Raw genomic sequence first — 26,832 nt, 5'->3', positions numbered from 1 at the left:
AAAGAAAAATCTTTTGCAGATGTGCGACTCATATGGGCCGTATGCATATTAAGCTCTTATGAGGCCTGTTTAACAAAAATGAACACAAATGCTTCTGCAGCTCAATCATAACGCTGTCAAGCATATGCTTGTTCAATGTTCTCTGTGAGTTATTACTTTTACAGAAGAAGATTTTGGCCTCCGTACCGTAGTGTTGAAATCTGATGATAATAATGGAGTTGCTGTTTGGCTGAACGCTGTCTTATTTTCTGTGAAGGACTATGATGTAAAACCAAACCTTCACTGCACTACAGTCCATTGCTGGAGTGTATGTACATGTGTCAGGAGAGGTGATAAGGCCCCACCAGGCTTGACACAGCTGGAAACACACATTCACAAGCTCCAACAGACATAAACACATAGAGTAACAAGGCTGCTGCAGCTGTGCGCTTGAGTTCATTATCTTTAATACATTTTTAACAATTATATATGCTGCTACCAGTAAAACACACATAAAACTATCACAACACTGCTTCTCTCTCTCACACACACACATCTGGAAATGTGGATCCTTTTGTTATCTGTGTCCAGCTGCATAAATCCTGCTGTTTTCTGCTGAAACCAAACACGTAATGCTCTCTAAGGTAATTAAGTAAGAGCATCGCCATGTATGACGTAGCCTTTAATGAACTCTTGTTTGTTTGAGACGCATATGAATCCGGGATGGGACTCCTCAAGGCCAGCTGGTTGTAGTTTATGGGTACAAAGAATCAGTGGAACTTTGACCTCTGGGATCTCTGAACTCACCCCCCCCCTTCCTCAATCTGGACAATACGTGACCCATATGGAGGACCCAATGGAGGAACAGAAGGGTGGAGTGGGTTTCTCACAACTCCGTAAATCTTCTTGTGAGCGAGTGAGCACAGAATTTTTGCATTGTGTATCTCTAAAGTTGTACTGGTAAAATGCAGACCCACACTGTGTAGGTGTATTATACACCAGTGCAGTATTAAAAGCTGATTCTACAGCTTTCCATGTGCTTTTTGTCATTATCACAGACATAATTCATTAGGTCTGGTCCTGATGGGATTTCCATGTGTGTCTTTTGGCCCACACAACATGATGTCTAATGGAATTAATACTCTGCTCAAGAGAGTGTTTGAGCTTTGAAGGACCTGAGGTGAGGTGGGGGAATCAGCGGAGCTGCCCAGAGGGTACCGCAGTGCTGTCAGAGTCAGCAGGAGGCTTCCTGTTTGGGAACGTCTACCCTTAGCCCGAGCCAAACCCGAACTCACCACAAGAGAAAGGCAGCACAAAGTGTCAATTATTCTACACCCTCCTTCATACAGGTGCTGTAAATGCACACGCACAGAGGTACAACTGCTTGTATTGTCCACATCTGGAAGAGGAACATGCAGAGGCCAATAAAGAACATCATTCAGCATTATGTCCAGTAAAAGTCTGCATGTACTTCTACTGCTGCAGCATGCAGTTGTATTTGTTTTAAGAAACGGTTCCACCTAGTGGTAAGGAGGAGTATTAATTCAAGGCGTGACAAAATGAAATGTTTCCATATCAAAGTTTATTGCTGACATGCATGTAGAGATCTGATGAAGTAGAAAAATATGTTTTTTATACAAACGTGTTTCTCATCTGTACAATTACGCAGTTTTCTGTATTTAGATGCCCATGTTCAACCAAGCAGCTTACAACACATTGTCCCATTGGGTTTAAACTACACCACATTTCACATCCTACAATAAGTTTCCAGTTGAAACAGTCAGCAATATATCAGTTATATACTGACAACTTTAGAACCAGGGTGGGGAAAAAAATCTTAATAGAAAAAAAACAAACCAAAAAAAAAAAACAAAATATAAAAATTGTATCAGTTATCCAGTTGGGGGTTAGATTCATACTAGTGATTTAACTTTTAGGACCCAAATGGGCACATTATAAAATTTTAGTTGCTCTGGCACACCTTGCAAGTTCAAAATCATGCAACACTCACATGTTTTACACAGAGTTTATCCTCACACTACTTCCATGCTTTTCAATCCACAATGCAGTCCACCAATACAGCTCTGTCAAACAAACATATAGTGTGGTGCAATCCACTAGCTAGAGAGTGAAACACTTTTTGATTAGGAGCAGGGACAGAGAATAACATCTACATTAAACCTACTAAACTGTAGCTGTGTCTCATGGAAGATGGCATTAGACACTTTCTACAGGCAATCGCTAAACATCGGCATTCAGCAATGGCGAAGGTGTTTGGAAAACACCCTTTTTCTGATGAAGGACCTAGACTACTACAATACTGCTGTATACCCATGGAATTCACATTGAGGTGGGAGAGAGCCTGCAGCTCTCTTTACATATTATTCGTGTGGTGGTTGATGGCCAACACGGCCCAAAAATTGCACGTCAGCTGGCATGTGTTGAAACAGTTGGTATCTCACTGGATGGAACTACATTACAATATGACCAATGTAGTCATGATGGTACATTATTTACATACTGACCAGAGAGTGCAGCCTTGTGCGGGGGATTTAGAGGGGGTTAGGGGGTCATGACAGGAAAAAAAAAATAAACAGACTACAAAACCCCTCCTGCAAATCAAGGTAAAGTGTGAGTATCATTTTGTTTTCTTTAAAAAATAGAACTATGCAAAAGTCAGTCTTGTTATTAGTGTAGCTTAAGGTGACCACAGAGTGTGTGGCAAAATGGCAAGAAAATCATTTAATAATCCGAAGAAGAAAAACTCACACACACACACACAAAAAATGCTACTCGTTCATAAATGCGGCTGAAAAAAAAAGACTTAAGTAGAACCACAGTCAGGAGTTAACACTTCTTAAAGCTGAGAGAGCAAAGAGATTTTGGGACCTGTTTCACTGGCATACATTTACAATCAATGTCTGTGATACAAGCCCCAGTGGTTTAGGGAGCAAAGTCTACACAAGTGAATAAATAAATCAACATGAAATTACAAAGAGAAAAAAGTGAAGACATCTGAAAATATTCCAGGGTGTATGTTCATGCAATCAGTTTGAATATAAATAAGAAAAGTCTAAAGCAAGTACCAATATGCAAAGGCAATTTGCAGTGTACAGATGCCTAACAGTCACTGGTTAGTAGCTTTGCCATGGTTTGTTGGTTTGTAGAAACACTTGATTAAAGGAAAGAAAGCAAAGAAAACCCAGCAACTAAACTTAAAAATCTACAAGTCCATATATTCATTGTTCTATGAAATTTTACAGTATTGATTACCAGCCACCAGCTAGTCTTAAAGAGCCAACATGGTGAGATAATACAAGCATGTACAAGGCGAGCTGGAGAGAGGGCTTGACAATGGCAATGGATATGTGATCATTTCCAGCCTTGAAGCATTCACATGCCATCTTCTACACCATTCAGTCAAGCCCTGTTCTAGCGAAGCGCGCTCTGGTTTTCACAGTGTCTGCCACCATGGCAGGCCAGATAACAGAACACAATGATTGGAGGATAGCTTACAGTTGTCTGAGACTGTCGGAGGTCAACGGCTCCACAAAATCTGCAGACTCCTATTTTGCCTGGCCCAAAAAAACACACAGCATGCACACGCACACTCATGGATACTGCAGGCATATCAAAGCGTAGAATGACAGTCCACATTCATACTGAGAAACACTTGTCCCAAGATTGGTCTTGATAAAGAGAAACAGGGAAGTTGGAATACCTGGAAGCCATTTGATTCTGAATGAGCCTGTGGGTACCGGTTTCCTTGGCTGAGAGTGAATTTAAGACAAGATTTTTGGCAATAGAAACATGACAGTGCCTGATCTTCATTGTGGTGGCACTGAGGAAGCGTTACCATCAAAAAAATGCCTTGGCAGGGAGGATCCAACAGTTTTTCCCATTCAGTTCTTGGCATTGTGACTTCCAGGTACCTCACACTAGCTGCCTAGATGCTAAAAATAGATTTCCACAGGGATGAGCAAAAGCAGGAGACAATGCATTCTGCAAATATCAAAAGGATGCCTGTACACATACTTTGATATTCAGTTCTTTCTTCAATGCAAATATAGGGATAAAATGCTACTTACTATGGTAAATATGATAAAAAGCTTATTCAGATTTTTCAAAACCACTGAAAAGGTTTCAAAGCATTCTCACTCTGACAGAAAACATTAATGCTTTATGTCACTGGTGGCATCAAGACTCAGTTGTTACAATCCCTTGTCTCAGAACAGTGAGCATGGTTTACCAACAGAGAAGAGAGACAGAGAGGTAGATTGATTTGAAGTCAGAGTTATAGAACTGGAGAGAGTGAAAAGGAAGGAGTGAGAGGAGGAGGGTGGGATGGAGGTATACAGAAGTGATATCTGTGATCAAGTGACTGGAGTTGAGGCATTACCATTAACCACTAGAAAGAGAAGGGTTGCTACATGATTCAGGTCCTGTATTGCTCAGGGGACCCGGAATTGATGGGGGTGTTACAGTGGGGAGATCTCAAAGGAGGAGGAAGAATATGGGGTTAATAGTTCTTCGACACTCAGACAGAGCCTTGTGTTGGCGCTGTGTGTGTGTGTGTGTGTGTGTGTGTGTGAGACTGTGCCTTCAGGTTTGCTGCACAGTGAGATCTGACTGTAACCTTTGGTTCAGATCCTTCTGCGGGTCTCTCATGAGGATCCAGACATTGGGAGTGAAGTCCTGGGTGGGCAGTTTGATCTGGTGCCCACCTTATGTTTGCTCCACCTAAGTTTCCTGAAACCCACAGCCTGTACCCCAGCATGCCCTGTACGGGAGTTCAGCTGTGGGGCTTATCTGCAGAGTCCAGTGCTCTCTAGACTCTTGCAGGTTTCCATATTTCCTGGGGAGGCCAGAGAGGCTGGAATGGGAGGTTGGGGACTACTTGCGGAGAAAACGTTGTGCCAGAATGGCAGCATCTAGTGGGCTGACTGGCTGGGCGTCGTGCCCCAGACGCCTTACAGGTGGGATGCTGCCAAACTGGCGCTTGGTGAGAAAGCTCTTGGCTTCATGGATAGTGTTCTTCTCTTCAGCCAGCAGCAACTGCTGCCGCATGTAGTTCTCAAATTCGTACTGTGAAGACTCTTCTATCACTTTGGCCTGAAAAAGGACAACATATTCGGTTCAATGTGCTGTAGCTACAGCTGTAACATAAATAAACTGAAACCACATTGTGAACGTGGTATTAAATAGTTTTAGTTGGGTGTCAGTGAAATATATTGTGTTCTTCTAAGAGCTTACCTCTTGTAGATGTTCAGGGTGATTGATCTGATCATCAATATCTGGAACCACCTGCAGAGGGCCACTCATTGATGAAACAGACTGCCTGTCATTAGATAAACACAACATGATTAACAAAGTAACAAGGGCACTAGCCTGTCAGGTTGGAGAGGCCAGTGTACATTTTGTTTATGGTAAACAGCAGGAAGGAAGTGCTGTCAAGAAAGAGCTGTAGTTATTTAAATATCCAGCAGGGGGAGCAATTACCACGAGGAAATGATGGCACTGAGTGACTCCAGCACCTCTCCTGCAGTCAGCCTCTGCTGAGGGTCCAACACCAGCAGCTTTCGGATGAGACACACTGTGTTTTCTGACACACGGCCATCCCTGTAAGGTGACGCAGGGACAAGTTTAGCTCGTTTAGCACAAACGTTTAGCTCGTTTTTTGTTGTTCAAAATACTACAAATAATTCTATGTTACCAACCAAATGAGGAGTAAACTATGTGCTTTTTTATTGCAATGATACAGGACAGCATTAAATCAATCGTCACCAGGATGGACACTCACTCTGGGATGGAGTACTCAGCAGCCTTGATCTTGCGGAAGAGTTCTTGAGGTATGCTGTCGTAAAAGGGGAACTGGCCGTACAGCATTGTGAACAGGACTACACCAAGAGCCCACATGTCACTGGGTTTACCACGGTACGGCCGACCTGGAGAAGAGAAGGAGATAGGATCGGGATTTGCGTTTGATGTCCATATAAGATAAGACAGATTGATATTTGCAGTAGTTGCAATGTGTGTCTTGTGCAGCTCATGATGGTCAACAAATTCTGCCACCAGGTGATGATTAACGAAAGGAGCAAACAAACACAAGCACGGCCCTCACTTTTCAAACTGTTTTTATAATCAACCCTGAGGCAGTAAATCCGTTGTGGATTGACAATGAATAAACTGGAGCTGCCGAGGGTGGAGCATCGTGGCTGTGCATGACCATAGGCAGAGTGTTGTTAGAGCCGGGGAGGCGGCAGCAACAGCAGCAGGCAATTATGTTAAAGCTTGTGACACACACACTAACACACAGGCAGGAGATGGGAGGGGAAGAGGGTAGATGGGAGTAGTTTCCCTCTAGTGAGTCATCACTGCATGAGTCACTGAAGCTCTGTTTAATTGTGTGCCTGTCACGTTATGCTGATATAGTATAGTCACAGAGGTTTATCTACCGTTTTCTGACTGGTTGTACATGGGGAAGATTGCTTTCACATTCTTCCTAATAGCCTACACAGGATCTTTACTCATTAAAGTGTTGCAGGTGAGGTTTTTCATAGAGGAACATGCTTCACTCACAAATTCAAGCTCAACAATAAAAATGCATTTCTGCTTTTTGCTAATGTTTGACAAAGAGGAAAGTCACTTCCTCTGCAGACACATGCCATATATGAGAAAATGCAACATCACCATGATTACACAAACAAAAGGAAAAAAAAGCAATTTCTTGCTTTTGCCACTCCAAGATTGCAACACAACAACCTTCTTCTTGCTTAATAACCGGAAAATCAAACACAAGACTGACTGCTACATGTTACGCAAGACAATTAAAAATCCTGTATGAACCGAGACCAACAAGGGTCTTCTAACCAGAAATGTCTGGTCTGACACAGTTATGTTTCACTTTCAGATAATACGCTTCACAACTCTATTTCACTTCTAACCCTGGACAGTGATAAATCTATGGCAGAGGATTTTCACACCTGTGTACACATGGTCATATACCACCAAAAAACAGGTGTGACTGCTGGGATTGGTTTTGAAAGTGACAAAAAAAAGGGGTGATACTTGTCACCCCCTCTTCAACAGCCAAATGTCAGAAAGAAGCCTTTCAGCACCTTTCAGACAGTCTGAAAAGCACCTCGCTTGAAGCACATAGTGTACACGGATGCAACAAATGTTTTTCACTCACCACTTAATACATCAGGGCTGATGTAGGCCGGACTTCCTCTCTGGTCTTTCAGCAGGTCATCCTCACTCACCAGGTGCTTTCCCAGGCAGAAGTTAGTGATAGTGATTCGGTGAGTGCTGCAAGCAGACAAGCACACCTGGTAAATATTTATATATATATTTTAAACTTCTTTCTTTTCTTTAAAATCTTTTACATTACGAATCATACTAATTGCACTCTCAGCTGTTTTCTATTTAACCTGATCCAACTTGTCTTATTGTAACAAACTCAGTTTTATAAAGAAAACACAAAAGAACGTCATAGGATTTTTAGTGTTGTCTCAATACACATACAGTTTGCATGCATGTTCATTTTAGTACAAAAGTCCACAATTTTTTTAGTAATTAGCATTGATTCAGTCAACCCCTGACTGCTCTTCGTGCACTAATCTGTGGCAGCTGGCATATGTACCATTTTTAAACAAGCATTTTTACCTCTTGCAAAAACACTCATGTAGAAACTAGTAAATGTAACTAGTAAACTGAAACCATTTTTGAAGGTAAAAAAAAAATATCAAGACTTGTTTGCTCGCTGTGTGTAAGCTCTGAAGTTCTGCATCTAGTAAGTTTATCTTGGTTTCAGACAGTGACAATCTTTAGATGTTCTGAGAATAAGGCAGACACACTACACCCCTACACATGATGAGATCCACAGCTTTTGTAAGTATTGTTTGATTCATATGGTTTCTGTGGAAACACTGTAGCGCTCGATCAAGGTAGTTTAGTGTGCCTAGGACAGACTGAAACCAAGCTGTACTAAAGCATGGATTGTGCTCTTTAAGCAGAAAAAAGAAATTATAAAAAAAACTGCACTTTGACAAACATGAGTCAATCTGTGGCTTAGGATAATTGTTTCAATGACTAAGCCTGCATGGTGATGGGCTGGCAAATAAATACTGTACATAAAAGCACTGGAAGCTTTAAAATATTAACACAAATGCGCAACTTCAAGAGCACCCACACAATCACTCCCATTCTCGGCACGAACGCACAAAAATACACACAGCAGCACATGAGTGCACACGAGTGCACATAAAGCTGTCTACAACATGGGTGCTCTCTGGATCACGCTCTTCACCCACATCCGCTTTCTAAAAAGCCTGAGGTCAACAGCTTCCCCTATTCTCTCTCACTTTCACAGCCAGCTTCATCACACACTCATCCACCATTCCCATTACAGCACTGGGAGCCAAGTCCTGTTAACTCCCTCCCATAGAACATTAATGCCATATAATTTCCAGCTCCTGATGTGATCAAAGTCTGTGTAACCATACAGTGCCCTTGTGATCTGCACAAGGATGGGCCAGAGGAGCAGAGTGTGATGATTCAAGGATCTCCGACATAAAAGCTTCCTTTATAGAGGAGTCTGTTCTTTTGTCTGTGTGCATCACGACCCGGGAATCTATTCATGCACCGGAGATTGGGTAAATGAAATTGAATGTTTGCCTCGTGATGTAAGGGTCCCTAAGGACTGAGGAGAGAAACCAAACCATCTCTGCTTCCTGGTCATGTGACTCTGGGTAGGTCAGGAATCCAGAAACCTTAACAGCCCCTGTGACTTCTTTTTTTCTTCCCCCCCACAACAGCTGGATGAAAATACACCAGCTTGACAAGAAAGGAGGTTAAACTTAGGGCAACCTCTACAGAGAACAGCAAATTTCCTTTTTCAGAAATGACAGGAACCAGCGATTTGAAGGGTTTTACAAAGACACAAGCATTGGTCCAGCAATGCTTTTCCAAGTCAAAATAAATATTATTACATCATGGGTAATAATATTAACTACCTCACATTTTGTGAAAACACCTAGCTCAAGATACAGGTCAAAACAGCTTTGACTCTGTGGATTGATAGCTGGCTGGGCAAGAGGAAATCTCCCTGTACTTGCATAAACTGCTAATTTTTTGATGGCATTGGTGCATTAACCAGTGTGATGACAAGGAGCAGGTCAGGAGAGGGGGGTTTTGGAATCAGTCTGCCTCTAAACTGTGTTTTTTCCACATTGGCTGTGCATTTATACACATCTAGGGTGGGATGACAAGGAGCATGTAAATAAATAAGTATGATGCACAAAGGAGAAGGAAGAAAGAAGGATATGACAAATGGGATAAATCAGAAAGACAATAGAAGCAGGAAAAGGGATCGCAATGTAAAAGAAAACAAGAGAAAAAGCAGAGTTTAGGGTAAATAAATGATGACTGTGTGTGTACACGTGTATGTGTGACGTGCATTGGAGTGTGAGTCAGCTCTGAGCTATGGGGCCTTTGGCAGGCCTCTCCTTTGTCTCCAGCTGGGACGGAGTGTTCCGCTCGTCTGCTCCTCTCCCCACCACCCCCCTCCCCTGGCCAAAACACTCTCCTGTTTCATCACCACCACTGCTGCTGGTAGTGAAAATTATAGATTGCAGAGTGTGCATTCGGTAAAAAGATAAGCCAAGGGACATGACAAGTTGCTGGATGATGTGCAAGAAGTTACTGAGCAGTTCATGGTACAAAACTAAGATAATATTCTATTGCATGATGCAAGCATTGCCAATTTTGGGGTATGAAGATGTGTGTACTTTCATGCCTTCCAAATAAAAAAAACAATTTTCATCCGACAACACACACACAATCTAATATATACACTCACATATTGATCTGGACTAGGGTTTGTGCACCGTTCCACTCAATGACCTGAAGTGCACTCAACAGGGTCCTGAACACTATGTAACACTGCTCTTATCCCTACAATCAACCCCAAACACACTCCTGCTGGGAACAAAGCAATCGCATAATCTTTGTTCTGCTTTGCAACAAAGTCCAGTTCACCTTCCATTACTAACATTTCCAGCCTCGAAAGTGATTCATCAGCATCTACTCAACACACAGACACTGACCTGGTGTCAGGCACAAGGGAGTGGGGCTTTAGGTTCCTAAGACTGATCTCACTCTTAGTCTAACAATGTGACCTCTGCTTGGGTTTAAAGCCAAATGCATACTGGACACAAGATGCTTAGGCCGGCTGAGGCCTCTCACACACATGAGATCACTGGCTGGATAAAATGACTAACCCTTTTAATGGGAGGTTAATGGCCGGCTAACTGATTGACAAGGTCAAAGGAATGATTGAGCATCGTCTTACCGTTTATTCAGCACCATGTTACCCAGCTTGAGGTCTCTGTGCACAATGTTTTTCTGCAGGCAAAACAGAAAGTAGAAAAAAAGTTTGGTCATATTGTGGTTATTGAATTACTGGTATCATAACAATCAGTCTGTTTCTGGGAGCGGCACATGAGCATGGGAAATGAGTAATCAGAAAGGATGTACAAACAATAACAAAGCAACTTCTCAACGGCAAAATGACTATGGTGCAAGTTTTCTCTCATGCACACCGTGGAATTGGGCATGTGAGAGGTAAAGTTTGACTTGGTGAACTGAGTTCTATTCCTCACCTTATGAAGGGCCTCCACTACACGCACCACATCATAGAAGATGACGATGGCCTCACGTTCGCTCAGTCGCTTCTCCTTAATGACGTAATGCTGAAGGTTAATTAGATCTGCCGTTTTGTCATTAAAGTCATGAGCACAGAGACAGTCCAACACGAGGCAAATCCGTTTCTTCATTTTGCGCACTTTGTTGGCCTCCACCTCCTCCACTATTTCATAAGCTCGATCCTGGAGAGAAATAGCAAAAGAGAAGTGTAAGACATGACGTCAATGTGTAACTGAACAGAGTTGTTTTTGCATTTCAGAAGCATGTTCCTCCAGTGTCTAATCAATAACAATCAACAAATGCATAAAACAAAATGGATTCCTGTACTTCATTGGTCAAGTAAGCCGATTCATTCAGCTCTGAAAGATACATTCAAGGAGAGCAGAGTCCATTAATCAATTGCCTGTATGTAGATATGAATGATCTCCTCCACCACATTGTGGCATAAAGGACAATAACAAAGGTCATAGCAGTCACCACATCTTGATTATTGATTTATGTCAGGTTTTTTTTTTTTAGATGCAGTCAGCACTCAGCACTCTGAAAGAGTACATTATTAGATGGTTCTCTCACAGTGGAGATGCAATAATAATCCAATCAATACTGCAGGTCTAAATGATTCAGAGTGCATGGCTCAATGCTGCTATTCTGAGAACACCGCCAGAGTGGAACAGACAAAGACAGAAAACAGAGAGAGAAGGCAGATGGAACAATAACAAAGTTATGGGAGGAGGCTGATGGGAAAACAGGTGAGGGAGGAGGGGGCTCATTGTGAATGGATGGGGCTGTGAACAGTAGAGGACTGCAGTTAAATATAGCTTTTAATGGTACTCCCACTTCTCTAATGAAACAGCTGGCTGGACAAACGACAAGCTTACTGCTATGACTAAGCTGATAAGAGCGTGTTGAAACCATATTTTAAGCTAAAGAAAGTGACTGAAACTTCTCCATGGTGATGCTGCTGTATTTATGAAACTCAATTAGACAGAATGATCGCCCACACAGTATTGAGCAAGACACCATAAACTCTGAGGAACTTTTTTTTCCAGCACACAATATAAATTATTTGACTAAATAACATATCTCAGTCGTGTCTATACGAGTCTCAGTATACCTGGAAGAGGCCATGGTGGTGGACCACCCCATCCTGGTTGTGCAGCAGAGAGAGGAGGGAGTATTCTGTGTGCAGCAGCATCTTCCCCTGCCTCTCTTCCTGAGTCTCCCCGGCAAAGTCAGCTCGCTCCTCCAGTGTCAGGATCTTCAGTGACCATACATAAGAAAAAGAATCATTAGAGGTTATAGGACAAGAACTCAGAAAGTGGGTGAGTGGGTGATGGGTGGCCTTTCCATAAAGCATGCAGTTAAATGTTGCTATCAAACCTGCATACATGTGAAAGTGGCTTCAGTTATGTCTGAGTAGAATTAAGCAAGAAGTGCACATGATAAACTACTCACAGAAGTCAAGAGTAAGAGGGTGGACTGTAGTGAACCAACCAAATGCATGGTCCTGGGAGTTAAGAGTTGACATTCCAGGTGGGGCACTACCTTCCTCCCTTCCTTTTTCCTTCTCCTACATCTCTTTAGCCCCCTCCCTGGATAGCCCCAGTTAACAGACTGCCTGGCTAGCATTTTGTTGTTTGTGCCAGAATGAAATGGGGCAATAAAAGGAACACCAACAAAGGAAGGTCAAAGGTTCAGATGTCTACTGGGATAACATAGCTTTGTTTTGAGCGATGTACTGAGCTTTTATAGAACCATGTGTTTAACTCATGAGAAAGCAAAACAAGTGCGCTAATTCAGACAGACTTACTTTGAGCTGATAGAAGTCATCGGTGCCGTCTTTTCTGGCCAGACATTGCACTATGCTCGGCACTGGTGAGTTGCCCAGGCGAGGCCCTGCAAGGATAAGAAAGGGAACAGCTGCATGACCAAAAGGCAGGCTACATGCTGGAGTGTGTGCTCTCACTGCAAGTCATTAAAGTCTGCATGTGCACATACCCATTAACACCCTTAGTAAAATGTTTTCTTTGGCACTCTGCTTTGCAAATAGTAACAAGAGTTCTGAGGCAGAAAATGTGGGTGTTTCATGTTTCGGGAGAAAAATACATTTTCCAACAGGAGGAAATCAGACCTTTCTGACCAATGTCATGGAGATCAGCAAAATTCTTCACATTCTTTTCTCAGGTATGCATGCACACAGAGACACTCTGCATCTCATACACAGAAAAAAAGATCATTTTTGCTCATTTACATTGCTCACACATAGGCTACATATGCTGCAATGTTCAAAAGATGCACTGGTGTTTCTGTGGTGCTTTTGCATGATTGAGTAGATCCCTTACCAAGAATAAAGGGCCCAGCTCTTTTGGCATTACTGCCAGATATCCCAGGACATTGCAGCTTGCTGGCCCTGCCTGATGTCTCTCCAGCCCCCCTCTCTGACGAGCGCCGCTTGGACATACTGGAGCTCTACAGGGGAATAAATCTGATTAGTACAAGGGATAAAGATAGTCAAGTTAAAGTGAAAGTGCATGCATGTGACTACAAAAGATGCAGGCTGTTAATGGATGACAATAAATTACATCAGTAACCTGTGACCAAGAAAATTGTTTTACAATTATGCGAAAAGCAGTGTAAAAATAAAGACTATACCCACAGGTTACGAGAGGTCCTACAGTCTGGTAAGGAGAAGACTGATTAGTGGACAGCAGTGAAGGGAGGTAAACCTCATGGCAGTTAAACCCAGCCTATTTTAAATATCCCTCCCTCACATTTACCAACACCTCTGTGTGAATGTGAGGCCATTACGGCTCCATTCAGAGTAACGGCTGCTGGCGTCAAGGGTAACACTTCAGATTCAATCTTCCTGACAGGCCACAATCTGCAATTTAAATGGCCAGCACTTTTATGTAAATGGGCCAGGCAAGATTATTTAAACAGAAGCATTTTACTTTAATACCCTAATCTTTAGCTTTTCCTGCTACAGTGGTCATGGGTTTAGAAAATCCTTCCGCTCTTAATCTGCACATTTTATCTCAGAATCTGTACAGCCAGCTTATCTGTGCAGTCTTTGCTCTGAAAGGACATGCATGTTCTAACAAGGCTGCAAACAAAAAGAATACCCAAGTCTTACAATACGATAAGGAACTAGATTCACATGCCAGAAGAACCAGTACCAGTGTGACACATCATCATTAAACAAACTACTTTAACCTCCGCTGCAGACCTGACCTACCTCCCAGAATTCAGAGAGCAAGAGGTATGCTTTGTTTACTGATACCGAGTTCCTGAGTGATGAAACCCCATCTGTTTCCCGTAACAGGGAAGTGGTGCCCTGAACCGAGAGGAGTGAGTCACCCTGCTGTCTTCCTGCATTTTCATTGGACAGAAATGCTTAAATGACACCAATAACAGAATGCCCCCATGGCTCTGACGTTTACATCATAGTGACAGGGGAAATAAAACAGCTTAGGGAAGTAAATCCACCAGCAAGGCAACAGAAAGTGATGTGAATCAAGTAAAAAAAATGTAGTAGGTAGTAGTAAGCATTATTTTAATGAATTAGGCAAGCTTCCTGTTTCAAAACTAGTCGTGCACCACTCGCCAGTTGGCGTTTTTGGGCAGCGAGGAGGCAGGACAGTTGGCAGTCAGTATGGGCTGGTATGAATTCTCACTTCCATGAGGCTTTTTGTGATCCCAGACAGCAGACAGTGTCATCATCATGTCTCTCGCCCATCTGTCTCCATCTCCACTAGTCATCACCCACTGAGTCTGATAAGCTGAGGTTTTTCTGACAGCATTTATGGCACAAGGCAGAGTGACACCAAGTCACGCTGCCAGTAGTAGGAAGGCATTTTACTCTAGAGAACACAAAACAATAGAGTGTCAGCAATTCATAGGGCTCCTGGTAGGGAAATTATTTTATTCCCCCTAGTTAGCACAATCACCAGTGTACACACAGTCTATTCCCACTATAGAACTCTTTTGAATCAGATACATAATCAGTTAAAAAAAGCACACAGCAGTCCATGCACCTTGGAACTGAAACTGACTCATTGACTTAAACTGCACCAGAACACATGGACCCAAAGCTATTCATCAACCTACTAAAAAAAACAGCTGCAATGCTCTGAAGCCAACCCCAGACACATTTAAAAAGCAAAGGTCAATGTAACCAACTAATGCCCACTGACCTAAATGACATCAGCGTGATGACACCACACAGCTATCCTCTTCTGACACTGCTGCGCCTCCCTGCACAGCCAGTGATCTGGCAAGCAGGGCTGCCTCTGCCTGTGACTGTACCAGAGGGAGGACAAGAACAGATACAGCCTCTGAATCATATCACACAAAAGGAGGAGAGACACGCTGCCAGTGCCCACGAGAAATGTGGGCTCCTTAAATAGTATCAGAACAAAACAACCACGTAGGTGTCTCAAGATCCACCCACTTAAGACTGCATGCCACTTGTCTGGCTCTGCAAGAAAAGCTTGACTGCAAAAATCAAGGTAGAATCCAAGGTGGACAAAGAAAGCAAAATGGCACCTGAGCAGGTTGTAAACATGTGAGTGGACTGTAAAATAAAGCTACAGTGAATGCTAAAGAGTCAACACCAACAAATCCGCAAATAGATCGCACACACAAAAGTCTGAAAAAGGGAAGAGCAGCTCTGAAGTCGTATAGGCTTCAATGAAATGTCAATTTGCTGCCGGTAACTGCAGTTGTTGACTGCATTTGTTGCAATAACAACGCCCTTGACCACACAGCAAGGCTGGGGACACAAGGTCACGCTGCATATCACTTGACGAAATGATCACAAACGCACACAGAATATCGCACATTGTTTTGTGCAATTTTGCGACCACAAGGTCTGGACACCGTTCAGACCTGGCAGGGAACAGTGCAAACCAGACTCGTCGTGGAGTAAAACGCTGACGTTATGCTTTGCAACTTGGACAAAACCGCTCCACAGCTCAGAACTTCAGCGCTCAGACGCTAATGTGCTTCACCCCCCAACAACAACTACTTGACCGTATCGAGACGTTTTAAAGAGCGCAGCAAACCGCACTGCAAATCTGACCGACGCTGCTACCTAAATAGACACACTTGCACAAATTATTTCATATCGTATATCGAAAGGACATCATATACCAAAGCTTGAGTGCACACACAAACCCCTAAACAAAGCAGAACTGACTGTATCCCTCGGCTAAACACGCTACTACAGCTTTGGGCTCACCGGCCACACACACAAAGGGGGCACACAACACAGCAGGGACTTTCGGTGCAAACTACACATAGCAGCTGTTTAGCGTGTAGCCCCTGTCTGCTCAAGAGGTTTAAATATGGTTCCTGGCGAGCGACGTTAGCTGACGCCAAGCTGGAGGCTACAGAGAAGCCATTTAAACAAAGTAGGTAACATTACAGCTGGCTAGCCGAGACACAGAGCTACATAGCCTCGCTTACCTCGAGCCAAAACCGCCGGGTAAAGTCTACGTTATCTCCTCACAACATGGACATTTCGTGGGTACACGCTGTGGTGGATGCGCGGAGCTTCTCGCTACAACGGGAGAGACCACAGAGGGTTTGTTTCGGGTTGTTTAGCCTCTGTTACAGAAATGAGCAATTAAGGAAAAGCCTCCGCTCTTCGCTGATCGCATCTTTCCACAGCGACAGCACCACCTGACAACGGAAATGACGCACACAGTTATTTGATTGACAGCAGCGATGAGCCAATGACATCAGCCCTATTCATGGTGAATGGTTGCACGCTGATGATGAAATTCTTTGCATAATAAAAGTTGCTAAATGAAACACATTACATCATGGTTGTTGTCTGGACGGATAAAGTGCACATAATGCATTAAAATAAAACTAGATAAGATGCACGCAATGTACGAATGTCAGTGTAGAAGGCAATAGTGTCATGCACATGCAAATACTGTCCTTCAAGACAGAACATACATTCATATTATACATATGATTCATATAAGGGTGCTTCTTAATCAGATTCATCATTGAAGAAATTAATTTCGGTTAACAATATGACTCAGTGAAACCGTGCATCAATATTATTTAATCTGATTAGGGAATTTAATATTAATATTTCCTTTGTTGGAATACTAGCAACTTTGCAAGATTTCATTTCAGCCAGCACACCCTCAACTGTTGACCTCACTTAAAAAGGCATCCACTCTGCAAGCAGACTTTTTGAATGACAGTGACATTTAGTATTGCCCACCTGTGTTTCTAATTTAGACTCCATGATTAACCTTGAATTCCACCCACAGCTACCAGTTTCAGACCAGTAGGCAGGTGTGACAGACACAGAGAGGGCAACCTAAATGGCAGGGTTGTATTTGAGATGCTCTAGTCTTCCTGCCTTGACTCAGCAGAGCATTTGTTCCAGCCACATGAAACACATCAGCCAGTGGCTTTTACAGTGTCTTGCCCGCAGCCTTTAAAGAGGAAACTGAATCATAACACAAATGCATGGTCTGTGTGAAAAATGTGTTGTGTAAGAATGTCCTCTGGGATTGTTGAAGTCTTGGTTCTTTTCGTATAATAAAAGTTGAGGCTGAGTTTTAACATGTTTTTTTCTAAATCACTTTCTTTCCCAAAGTAACCTGAAAAATACAACTTTTGCGTTGTTAAAGAATGATGGTTTTAAAGCTTTATCCAGTGCAGCGTCTCACAGGGATGATTGTCATGAGCTCTAGTTTCTGTTTGTTTTAGTAAGTCAGCTCTATCCTCGGGGCATGTCGTGTTTCTTGCCTGTTTTTTTGCCGAGATTATTGGGACTTCGCCAGAATTCTCCCTTCCAGTTCAATTCAGAGTAATGTCTCAGCATGTTTTGCCTGCGTGGTATGCACCATACTCGTGTGTGTGTGTGTGTGTGGCTGTCCGGGGGAGTGCAGACTATCACAGTCTCTCTTTGACTAATCTGCAGACTGCACACAAATATCGTGCATACAACAGATTGCTCGTTGTAAATCTCTACTGCTAGAGGAAACTCTTAGTGTGGACATGAATGCATAAAGATTTTATGGTACACTTACGTTATAATAATTCAGACATGTATTTCTTTTACCCAATGTGTTATACATTGTTGCAAAAGCTGCACTAAACACTTTCAAGGTCAGACAGCTCACCCTACTGTTTGATCTTTAGAACTACAAGCTGTTACAAGCTCTATGGCATTATTAACACAAAGTTGCATCAGTGCCTAATCTGGTAATACAGTTCATGCAAAACATGTGTGCAAAACATTTCTTAATCTATTTATTAAAAATACTACATTGCACATTCATCACTGTAACAATTGCAGCAATAGGTACTTCCCTATACAGTACACAGAAATAGATACAATCAATAAATAAAGTATCCAACAAAAATATTTACATATTAGACAATTTCTAACATTTCGTATGTTACATGATTACACCCAGTAATGTGCACATTTGTTGGTCTCGACATTCCTAGGATGGTAAGAGTAGTAAAACTTTTAGAGGGAATTCAAATTGAAAATGAAAGGGCACTTGGGTTTCCTCTAACTCTCTCTCAGTATCATTTAATTGCTTGTTCACTAGAATACAGAAAATGTCAACAAGCTCTTTATCAAGGGATATAATATGGAATAAATACATTTCAAATCTATGAGCCTAAAAACAATTCAAGACTAAATAACACTGTGTGAAAATAGAGAAATGTGTATTTTTACATACAGCAGATGTTTTTCTTGCAATGGGAATGCCCAATCACAGATGCATTATAAAAGTAGCCCAACAAGAAGGTTTAGGTGGCTGAATGTGAGGTTGCTGTAGTGTGTGTTTGTTTGTTTATTTTGGCAGGTCTAGACTGCAGACTAGTATTCAGTCATGCAAATTGCTGATGTTGCATTGCACTTCACCCCCATAGGCATTCTCTTAGGGTGGCCATGTCACAGACCGTCCATCATGGCTAGAAGGTCGTCTCCTTTGCTGCTGGCACTGGGGGACTGATCACCAGACTCTGAAAACTCTCCCATAATCTTGGCCAATTCTGCATTGGTCTGCTGATCCTGAAAGACAATGTTATGCAGCTATTACAGTATTGGAGTGGTGATCACCAAGGACAGTCCTGTTAGGCTGTGCAAGGCCTTACGCCTCTGATCACTGACTGTATAACCTTAAGCCTGAAATTTGGCCTGTATACAAACCAGGTGGTTTGCTTCTCGGGGGGGAAAGTAAGCCAATCAGTTGCAAGGTTGACCTGTGCAGACTAAAAGGTTGCTAGCAAGATTTTCCTGTCCCAGATTTGTTATGTCTAACATACAAAATAGTCAGAAACAAAGCAAAACCATTGTACTTAATACACCTTGCCTGGGATCAGTGATAGCTGTAGTGATAACAGGGACAAAACTTTCCTGTACTCCTCTAGCAGAACAGCAATTCACAGCATACAGTATCTAAAATAAAAAAAAAAAAAATTTTCATACAGAAAGATCGGTAAGGACAGATAACTGAGCATACCTTTGTTGCTTGGATGTTTATGACTCCATAAGAAAGCTCATCAGGTCTGGAGATTAAAGCCTCTCTGTGATAAAGGCAAAACACAAATTGGATGTTTAATAATCTACAGTAGAGTTACAGATAGCAGATTCATTTCATGTAGGGGACTCACTCCTCTTCTTCATCTGTGGCAAACAGGTTAACTCTGAAGCCACTGTCTGCGTTTCCAGGTTTCTGAACTTCCAATCCTCCCATTAATCTTGCCAACAAGTTCAGTTCCTCTTTGGCCAGAGGGTTGGGAGCAGTATTGACCTGCTGACACATGATAGCGTTATCACATCAGTATATATATGCTAAACCCATTAACTGTAGGATGCTACTAATGATAAAAAATTCAAAGCCAGGGACATCTGACAAATTTCCTGTGCATATAATGTATTGATTACAATGTGTAGAAACACCACAAGTCAAAACAGTGCTTGATCATTACATTTAATTTTACCTTTGTGTGCTGTGTAGAATTTTTTGATGTGCCAGACATGTGTGTTTCCACTGGGCGGCTTACACTGTACCTGTATGAAACAGATACATGTAAAACAATGATGAGTTCCAGAGATTTCCTTACAATATAGTGTGAATATCTGTCAAATGGCAGACATACAGGCAAGCTACTGGATGCTTTGGACTTGATTAATGATGTAGTTAACCCTATCAGGACATTTATTTATCACTTTTAATAACTTAAACCTTATTACATACATGTTTGTGCCGAGTTTTGTGACCCTATCTCCAAAAATCTCAAAGGAACCTTCCCGGAGTGCAGCAGTGTAGTTCCCTCCATTATTGAACTGCAGCCTGGTCAGCTCCTCACCATTGCAACTAAATATCCTGAAATACACAACACAAAAGTATGTTTTTAAATTTGTCCAAATGGGATCTTGTTTCCATGATGTTTCAAATGTTAACTGTGAAAATAAAAGCCTTAAGAAATTTGATTCAAGCTAAACACACAGAACATCTAAAATTAGAAGTCAAATGCTTGTTCAGCAAAACCTCTGTAATGCAATTAGCTGCAGGTACGCAGGCCTGCTTAACATCAGATTATAGTGTCGGAGCAGCATAGCTTTCAGACGATATGAAAAGTAAAAGGTCAACCATAATAGCGCCATTTAAATGTTCCATCAATGTCTTTTATTTATGCTCAGTCTATTTGTGTTTAAAGTTAAGGAATAACCAGCTGTGTGTTATGTGGTACCTTATCAAGCCCGGGACTTGTGTCCCATGTGGCACAGGACCACAGGTGGGTAGCACAAAGCGGCCATTTGAGCTCTGCACTTTGTCCTTGAGGAATATAGACACCTGGGACAGAAGACAACAAAGACATGGGGAAGAAGAGGAAAAGCAAAGAAATTAATACTGTATCCCAGATTAAAATGCTACAGTAAATAAAAGACATTCGTACCCTTATATGCATGTCTTGGAAGAAGATAAGAAGAGTTTGTCTAATCAGCTGGAATTCACCGCTGGGCAGAGGTGTATACATCTAAAAAGTATAAAACAACAAATATATATAAGAGAGGGTTAGAGGAGAAGATAAGATAGCTTCATCTGTCTTTTTTTCATTGTTCTGATTTTGCAGCAACATATTTATCTCTTTCAGCAAAAAAGCTTAAACATGCAGAACTGCAGAAAACAAATAAATCATGTCAAATACTGATAACTCTCCCTATACTCTCCGTCATACCTCTACAAGCTGCTGGTACGTTTCGTCAACCTGGCTGAGAATGCTGGGAGTATCTTTCACAAAGTCTTTGATCGCATCCATGTGGTTGAAGGAGACCAGGAGGATGTCTTTTGGCCGAGGACAGAGAAGCACTTGATATTTGAAAGCCATGGTCATCAAGTCATAGAGCTGTGAAGAGGGACAAGCACGCACATGCTTCAGTGTTCATTTAAAATAATAAAACTCTAATGTTAATGTATACTAAACAGCAGAGGGAGCCATGTGCAAAGTATAAAAACTACTCTCTTGTAGAAGGAGACAAAGAAAACGAGGTACACTTGTCATAAAAAGGACTGATTTGTATAGATTTCTTTATATAATCATAACATATATAATCAGAATGCTACTGGCATGTCTGCATATATACTGCAGTAAACATTCAAATGTCAAGAATCCAGCAAAAAACATACAGTCTGCAGTGATGATTCACCTTGTCCATACTGGCTTGGTTGAGCCTCATTATGGATGCATGAGCCAGCCTGTCAAACACAGTTCGTAAGGCCTTCTTGGAATAAAGTTCCTGTGGCTTGAACAGCTCCTCCAGGAACTTTTTGTTGAACATGGTGGTGATGATGTCATTCATAACTACATGCAAACAGTACAACAGAAAAGTGCACAGAGGGTTCACTGAGGTTAGACAAATGTGTAAGCTAAAAAGCAGCAGATGAGTATTCTATACTATGTGTTGGCCAAAACGGTGTCATCCACAGCTTAATCCCAAAGGCCCTAAGAAAGCAGCACAGCGAGCGAGCCCCCAGCAGTTTATCCTACCTGGTTGCAAGCCTGGAGCCAGATCTTTGGTGGGGGTTTGGGGTTTAGCCATTATTATAGCTAACATATAAAGTCACCTGTTTATATTGCTGGATCTGCAGAAGCTCTATAAAGTAAGCCAAAGCTGAATTATTAGCAAAAATACATAATCAAGAATGTGTTTCCACAACAGTTGGGTTGCTTTGGACGTACTGTACTGATTAACCATTAATGACCCCTATATTTGTGTTGATGCCGCTATGACATAAGCATTTTGCAAACATGTGGTACCCAGCTGCAAACCTGAAGAGACATCATTGGGCAGGTGTCGTGTGCGTATGAGGTCTTGTTCATTTACCATTTTTCTGTGCAGCACATGAGTTCTGGGTTAGGCCAAAGCAGAGCAAGAGCGACTATTGCATTAAGGCATTGCTATACTTTTTCTTGTACTAAAAATACCTCTCTTTCTGTCCTCCTCTATCCAGGCAGCTACAGTGGAAACTATATGAAATAAATAAATCAACTTGATGAATTAAAGGAGATACGTGAAGCAATGAAGTTCAAAAGACCAGATTGTTGAATCTCATTACTAAAGTCTATAAATGTGACTGTATACAACAGTAAATTTGGATGCATGATAAACTTTTGTATCAACAGACAGAGCAGCTTCTCACTTAAACATAATGGCAAACTGTAAAAGTTTCTAATTACACTGCCCAAAACACTGCAAATATGGTCTGTGTAGGTTATTTTTTATCAAAATATATTCAACTTATTAGTATTAGCTCTAAATGTAGTTGTAATAACATCGTCAAAATGACTGAAACGTAGCAATGCAAACTGAAGACAAGCTGAATGTGCACGTACTGTTTCGCAGTGTAACATTTATGATTTACCGCAGCAGGGTGACATTTGTGTTGTTAGCTTGATAGCCTAGCTACCTTTCTTAGCTTTGTCGGCAGGGATATTCTGAGCTCGAAGCCGCTGGTCCAAGATGTACAGCATTTCCCCGCCGAGATTGATGAAGAGCAGCGGCAGTGTCCTTGAAGACATGATGTTATTCGGACTGTAGCCTGTTTGTCTAGAAAATGCAGCCAGATAGCGCCTGTAGCTAGCTAGCGAAAACCTTTAGTGATGGTGGGGGGTCTGTTGGGTAAAGCCTCTTCTGGTTGCCAGGCCACGAAGATAGACAGCCAATTAGAGCGCAGCGGCAGGGTGACGCGCCAGGAAAAGGCGGAGCTAGTGCTGTATAGTATCATATCTAATCAATTTATCTCAGCTGTATTATTCACCATCTTATTTAAAGTTCTTAGGTTACACATACAATAACAATACAATATTTTTCTGATATTTGGTATTTGATTAAATGAAATGCCACTATTTCTGCCCCTAAAATAAAACTCTTTTATCAATGCAAGTACCACACGCTGCAATGAACACAACTTGTGTCAGTTTCATGTGGTTTTGGAGATGAAAAACATTCACCATAATGACCCTTGTCCACACAGGACAAGCTTTGTTGTGACAAGGAAACATCACATGACACACACATTTTGATCTGTGCAATTTAAGTACAGTGAAAGGTCATATTTTTAAATGACAATGAATAAACAAGGAGATGGGAGAAATGAAATTAATCACATTATAAATGATGAGTGTGGAGAGTGAGATTTATTTACATCAATGCATAAAAGTAGAAACATATTGTTAAACTGCCACATAAGCCAATACTGGAAAGGCTAAAGAATTAATGATATGTAATACATGGACTTGCATATTTTATTAGCTGTTTCATCTTTGATTGTCTGTGTGCAAGCTGCAGACATAAACATTTGATCACTTCTGTAGTTGGACAGCAGGAAAAGAAGTCCTGTTACATCGAAACCTCTCCATTCCTGATGCGGATTTCTCGTGCCATTCTGCACAATTCACACAGTCCGCAGAAAAAAGTCATCAAGGCATCATTGCATATTGTTCCCTGTGGTTAAAAGTGTAAAAAGGAAATAACACCATGAACATCAACCATGTATGTGGAAATGTGCTGAAATATAGTTTCTCAATTGTGGGAAACACCCAGTATTTCCTATGGTCATGAAATCCCTGTCTTTCACAAGACTCTAGTCGAGCCTGAAAACGTTTTAGGATGTGGAGTATATAGCAATAATTGTTGGTCATAACATACCTGAATACCATAGGTCAGTCTCATATGGGTCCTCAGAGCCGTCATGCCTCCTGGTACACAACCCAAACAACAGTTTTCTCCATACTTATTTGCCGTGTAGCAGCTCAGTGCGAGTGGACAGACAAAACCAACAGCACCTGACCAACAGAAGTGTATTTTATTAGGACGTCTTCTACACTTCTTCATGTGTGAATAAATGATGTACCATTTACTTACAGACAAGACAGTCACTGCAGCAGGAGCACAAGCCGGTGCTCCACTCTCCAGCTTGGACATTTGTCCCATAGCCGCCTGCACCTGGCTGATGGGTGACCACTGGGTTGGACATTTAGATGACCCGTCGTTTTGCCTTAAAGGCCTTGTCAGGAAGACATTCACAAGTTATAGCACTGCTGCAACAGAAAAGAAGAGGGCGACCTGCATGAACCAAACCAAATCTTTCCATGTGGAAATCTCTTTTTCCACATTCAGTCATACATGTAGCACCTGCATACCAGGCTTATAATTTCCAGAGGAAGATGACGCGGCCATTAGAATAGAATACTGTTTAACCACAAGCACACTGACCATGACTAAAATAGGATCATATCATCATCAACATGTCTCAAATGCTTCACGAACCTCACTATACACCATGAATTATTGTGATTTTGAATTCATAAATGTTTATAAATATTGAAAAATATAAATATTTTTAGAAAATCCCCCCCCCCCCCAGGATTTGTGTTCAGAATGTAGTCTGTAGTAAATATATGACAGTAATACTGGTATGTTGATACCATAGTAAAGAGGCATGTATGTAAATTTGTGATAAAGTGACTTTAAAATGAAGAACATGTAAATACATACACATGTGAATCATTTACCCAATCAGAAGACATTGTAAATATGAGGAATACGAGTTTAGCAGTACATTTCTAAGTTGATCTACTGCAGGATGAAAAAAGCTTGCACTTACCAGAAGTGTCTGTGAACACTGAACTCCTCCTGATCAAACCGACAAGCAGAACACCACACAGGAAACTGTGACGAGCTTGAGCTATGAAATGCTGGTTTGCCAACAAACTGCTGTTTCTGAGGATGACAAAGATCTGTGGTAATTCACTGACACGCTCGGCCCATTAACGAGAAACACTGCTTTGCTTTGAGGCTGATAGTGAGTGCAAACTGCTACGGGTCATTGGCACATTTATCTGGGGGAAGACTACATGGTTTTAAAATCTTACTTCAGATCAGTGCAGTTCAGGGAACTCATGCAGTCGTCTTAAACATTGAGAGCATGCTTTCATATAACACCCACAAATGCATCACATTTGTTGCTTGCCAAACAATTGAGGTTGCAATCAACTGAAATACTACAAAGAAGGGCTGGGTTCACTCAGAATTTAAACCTTGTGTTTTAGATTAAGTAAACCCCCTGCTGGATTATTTTTAGCATTCATATTGATGTCTGTTTTAGATTCAAAGGTATACATCTGCTGTTATTCCAAGAATAAGCTTTAAATGGCATTTCACAGTATCTTTTCTCTGTAAACCCGTAGCCTCAAGCCATTAGACTAATGTTGAAAAAGATGAATCGTGTTGATATGCTTGGCTAGTTCAGTTCTGTGTAGGCAATGGATGTCAGCTAAACATGTTTAATTTCTCTTTTGTGTTTGGAGTTAGTGGCAGGTCACCAAACAACGTCTGTCACAGGCTGCTCTCATGACCGGCTCCTACCAGGATCAACAGGTTGACTCAGAGGATAGGAGCTGAAGTTGGGTTGATGGTGACTAAGAAGCTAAAACTGGAGTTCTGGAGAGCAGGGCAGCATGATGTGTTTGATGGAAACAAGGTTGGTGGGCAACTTCAGAAGAACTAATAACTGGTTTAGTCTATGAAGGCATTAATGTGTGCGTCCCATACGTTCTACCAATTGGCCCAGTGGCTTTGAGAACAAGCATTCGAGAGGTCATGTGGACAGTGTTGTACACCAACTAGCTCCTATGGATGCAACAATCTTTTAGTGTGTGGATAGGTTTGGGTAAACTGCTGCAGATATGCTGCCAGTCTGTAGTGATCAGTATTATCTTCTTTCCTGTGGTGTGTTGGAGCGGTCGCATCGGCACTTGTGGTTGCAGCAAACTAGGCAGCGAGCTAAAAGCTATCATAGATAATCCATTTCACTCCATCATGGAGCGACTTCAGCCACAATGTTTTATTGGCTTGTTCAACCCTTGCATCACATTAAACATCACCATAGCACTTATTAGAGATTGGATTCCTGCATAAATTGGTCATAAAATGTGTTCTGATCCAAGTCACCACAACAGACAAATGCAGTCTGCTTAAACTGATATCGCACATAGAATTCGATTAAGAATTGTTGACTTGCATAAAGATGGAAAGAGTTACAAAAGTATCTCTAAAAGCCAAGACTGACTGTCTACATATAAAGGAAGTTCAGCACTGTTGCTACTCTCCCTAGGTGTGGTCATCCTGCAAAGATAACTGCAAGAGCACAGCACAGAATGCTCAATGAGGTGAAGAAGACTCCTCAGCTAAAGACTTACAGAAATGCTAAAATGCTAACTTTTTTGTTGACAAATCTACAATATGTAAAACACTGCTTTGCTGCCTCAGGGCCTGGACAGATTGCTGTCATTGATGGAAACATTAATTCACAGGTTTATCAAGACAATGTGCAAGAAAACTCAAGACCATGTGTCTGCAAACTGATGCTCAACAGAGAATGGGCGATGCAACAGGACAACTCCCCAAAGTACACCAACAACAGAATGGCAGAAGACGCCTTTAAAGCAGACTGCATTGTCTATTATGGTGACCCAAAGGGTTCACATACTTTTTCTTGCAACTGTACAGTTAGGATGAGGACGATGAGAGCTCATCTGTGAATACCATTTTTGTTGTGTTGTTATAACATTGAAATGATCCTTTTAGCTGTA

At 41.7% G+C, this 26,832-nt stretch overlaps 3 protein-coding genes across 10 annotated transcripts; all 3 read right to left on the bottom strand.

Annotated features, from left to right (window-relative positions):
• Window positions 1-2,664: 2,664 nt before the first annotated feature.
• On the bottom strand, window positions 2,665-16,389 carry stk40 (serine/threonine kinase 40). Of its 5 annotated transcripts, XM_028424985.1 has the most exons (13): window positions 16,150-16,389; window positions 14,877-14,982; window positions 14,358-14,543; window positions 13,026-13,152; window positions 12,494-12,579; window positions 11,798-11,941; window positions 10,641-10,865; window positions 10,331-10,383; window positions 7,172-7,287; window positions 5,780-5,924; window positions 5,479-5,598; window positions 5,233-5,317; window positions 2,665-5,091 (listed from the first exon to the last, which is right to left on the bottom strand). In XM_028424985.1, the coding sequence occupies exons 3-13, from the start codon at window positions 14,361-14,363 to the stop codon at window positions 4,873-4,875; spliced, it is 1,326 nt and encodes a 441-aa protein (XP_028280786.1). In that variant the 5' UTR covers window positions 14,364-14,543; window positions 14,877-14,982; window positions 16,150-16,389; the 3' UTR covers window positions 2,665-4,872. The 5 variants fall into 5 exon arrangements, with proteins under 5 accessions (XP_028280786.1, XP_028280790.1, XP_028280789.1 ...); XM_028424988.1 differs by lacking the exon at window positions 14,358-14,543 and having other exon boundaries at window positions 4,873-5,091; XM_028424984.1 differs by lacking the exon at window positions 14,877-14,982 and having other exon boundaries at window positions 4,873-5,091.
• A 1,812-nt stretch (window positions 16,390-18,201) lies between these two features.
• On the bottom strand, window positions 18,202-22,853 carry oscp1b (organic solute carrier partner 1b). 4 transcript variants are annotated; one of them, XM_028425671.1, is made up of 11 exons: window positions 22,647-22,853; window positions 22,165-22,206; window positions 21,386-21,540; window positions 20,917-21,084; window positions 20,635-20,715; window positions 20,428-20,531; window positions 19,932-20,060; window positions 19,675-19,744; window positions 19,345-19,487; window positions 19,194-19,257; window positions 18,202-18,742 (listed from the first exon to the last, which is right to left on the bottom strand). In XM_028425671.1, the coding sequence occupies exons 1-11, from the start codon at window positions 22,756-22,758 to the stop codon at window positions 18,623-18,625; spliced, it is 1,188 nt and encodes a 395-aa protein (XP_028281472.1). In that variant the 5' UTR covers window positions 22,759-22,853; the 3' UTR covers window positions 18,202-18,622. The 4 variants fall into 4 exon arrangements, with proteins under 4 accessions (XP_028281472.1, XP_028281473.1, XP_028281474.1 ...); XM_028425672.1 differs by having other exon boundaries at window positions 19,345-19,484; XM_028425673.1 differs by lacking the exon at window positions 22,165-22,206.
• Window positions 22,854-23,357: 504 nt separating this feature from the next.
• On the bottom strand, window positions 23,358-24,979 carry LOC114448682 (cornifelin homolog). Its single transcript, XM_028425806.1, has 4 exons — window positions 24,846-24,979; window positions 24,104-24,279; window positions 23,888-24,024; window positions 23,358-23,683 (listed from the first exon to the last, which is right to left on the bottom strand). The coding sequence occupies exons 2-4, from the start codon at window positions 24,213-24,215 to the stop codon at window positions 23,579-23,581; spliced, it is 354 nt and encodes a 117-aa protein (XP_028281607.1). The 5' UTR covers window positions 24,216-24,279; window positions 24,846-24,979; the 3' UTR covers window positions 23,358-23,578.
• Between the last annotated feature and the right edge of the window lie 1,853 nt (window positions 24,980-26,832).

The sequence above is a fragment of the Parambassis ranga genome, chromosome 16 (assembly GCF_900634625.1).
Source record: "Parambassis ranga chromosome 16, fParRan2.1, whole genome shotgun sequence".
Lineage (NCBI taxonomy): Eukaryota > Metazoa > Chordata > Actinopteri > Ambassidae > Parambassis > Parambassis ranga.
This window is presented reverse-complemented; position numbering and strand designations above follow the sequence as displayed.

What these genes read in the sequence shown, in the direction of transcription:
- stk40 (XM_028424985.1), bottom strand. An exon ending in ATGACTTCTATCAGCTCAAA is followed by an intron (nt 11,942 to 12,493) that starts GTAAGTCTGTCT and finishes TGGTCACTGAAG; the next exon opens with ATCCTGACACTGGAGGAGCG. An exon ending in TAGTGGAGGCCCTTCATAAG is followed by an intron (nt 10,384 to 10,640) that starts GTGAGGAATAGA and finishes TTTTGCCTGCAG; the next exon opens with AAAAACATTGTGCACAGAGA.
- oscp1b (XM_028425671.1), bottom strand. Translation starts at nt 22,758, where the DNA reads ATGTCTTCAAGGACACTGCCGCTGCTCTTCATCAATCTCGGCGGGGAA. An exon ending in CAAGTCCCGGGCTTGATAAG is followed by an intron (nt 20,061 to 20,427) that starts GTACCACATAAC and finishes TGTGTATTTCAG; the next exon opens with GATATTTAGTTGCAATGGTG. An exon ending in ATTCTACACAGCACACAAAG is followed by an intron (nt 19,488 to 19,674) that starts GTAAAATTAAAT and finishes ATCATGTGTCAG; the next exon opens with CAGGTCAATACTGCTCCCAA.
- LOC114448682 (XM_028425806.1), bottom strand. Translation starts at nt 24,215, where the DNA reads ATGTCCAACCCAGTGGTCACCCATCAGCCAGGTGCAGGCGGCTATGGG. An exon ending in CTGCAGTGACTGTCTTGTCT is followed by an intron (nt 24,025 to 24,103) that starts GTAAGTAAATGG and finishes TCTGTTGGTCAG; the next exon opens with GTGCTGTTGGTTTTGTCTGT. An exon ending in GACTGACCTATGGTATTCAG is followed by an intron (nt 23,684 to 23,887) that starts GTATGTTATGAC and finishes TTTTAACCACAG; the next exon opens with GGAACAATATGCAATGATGC.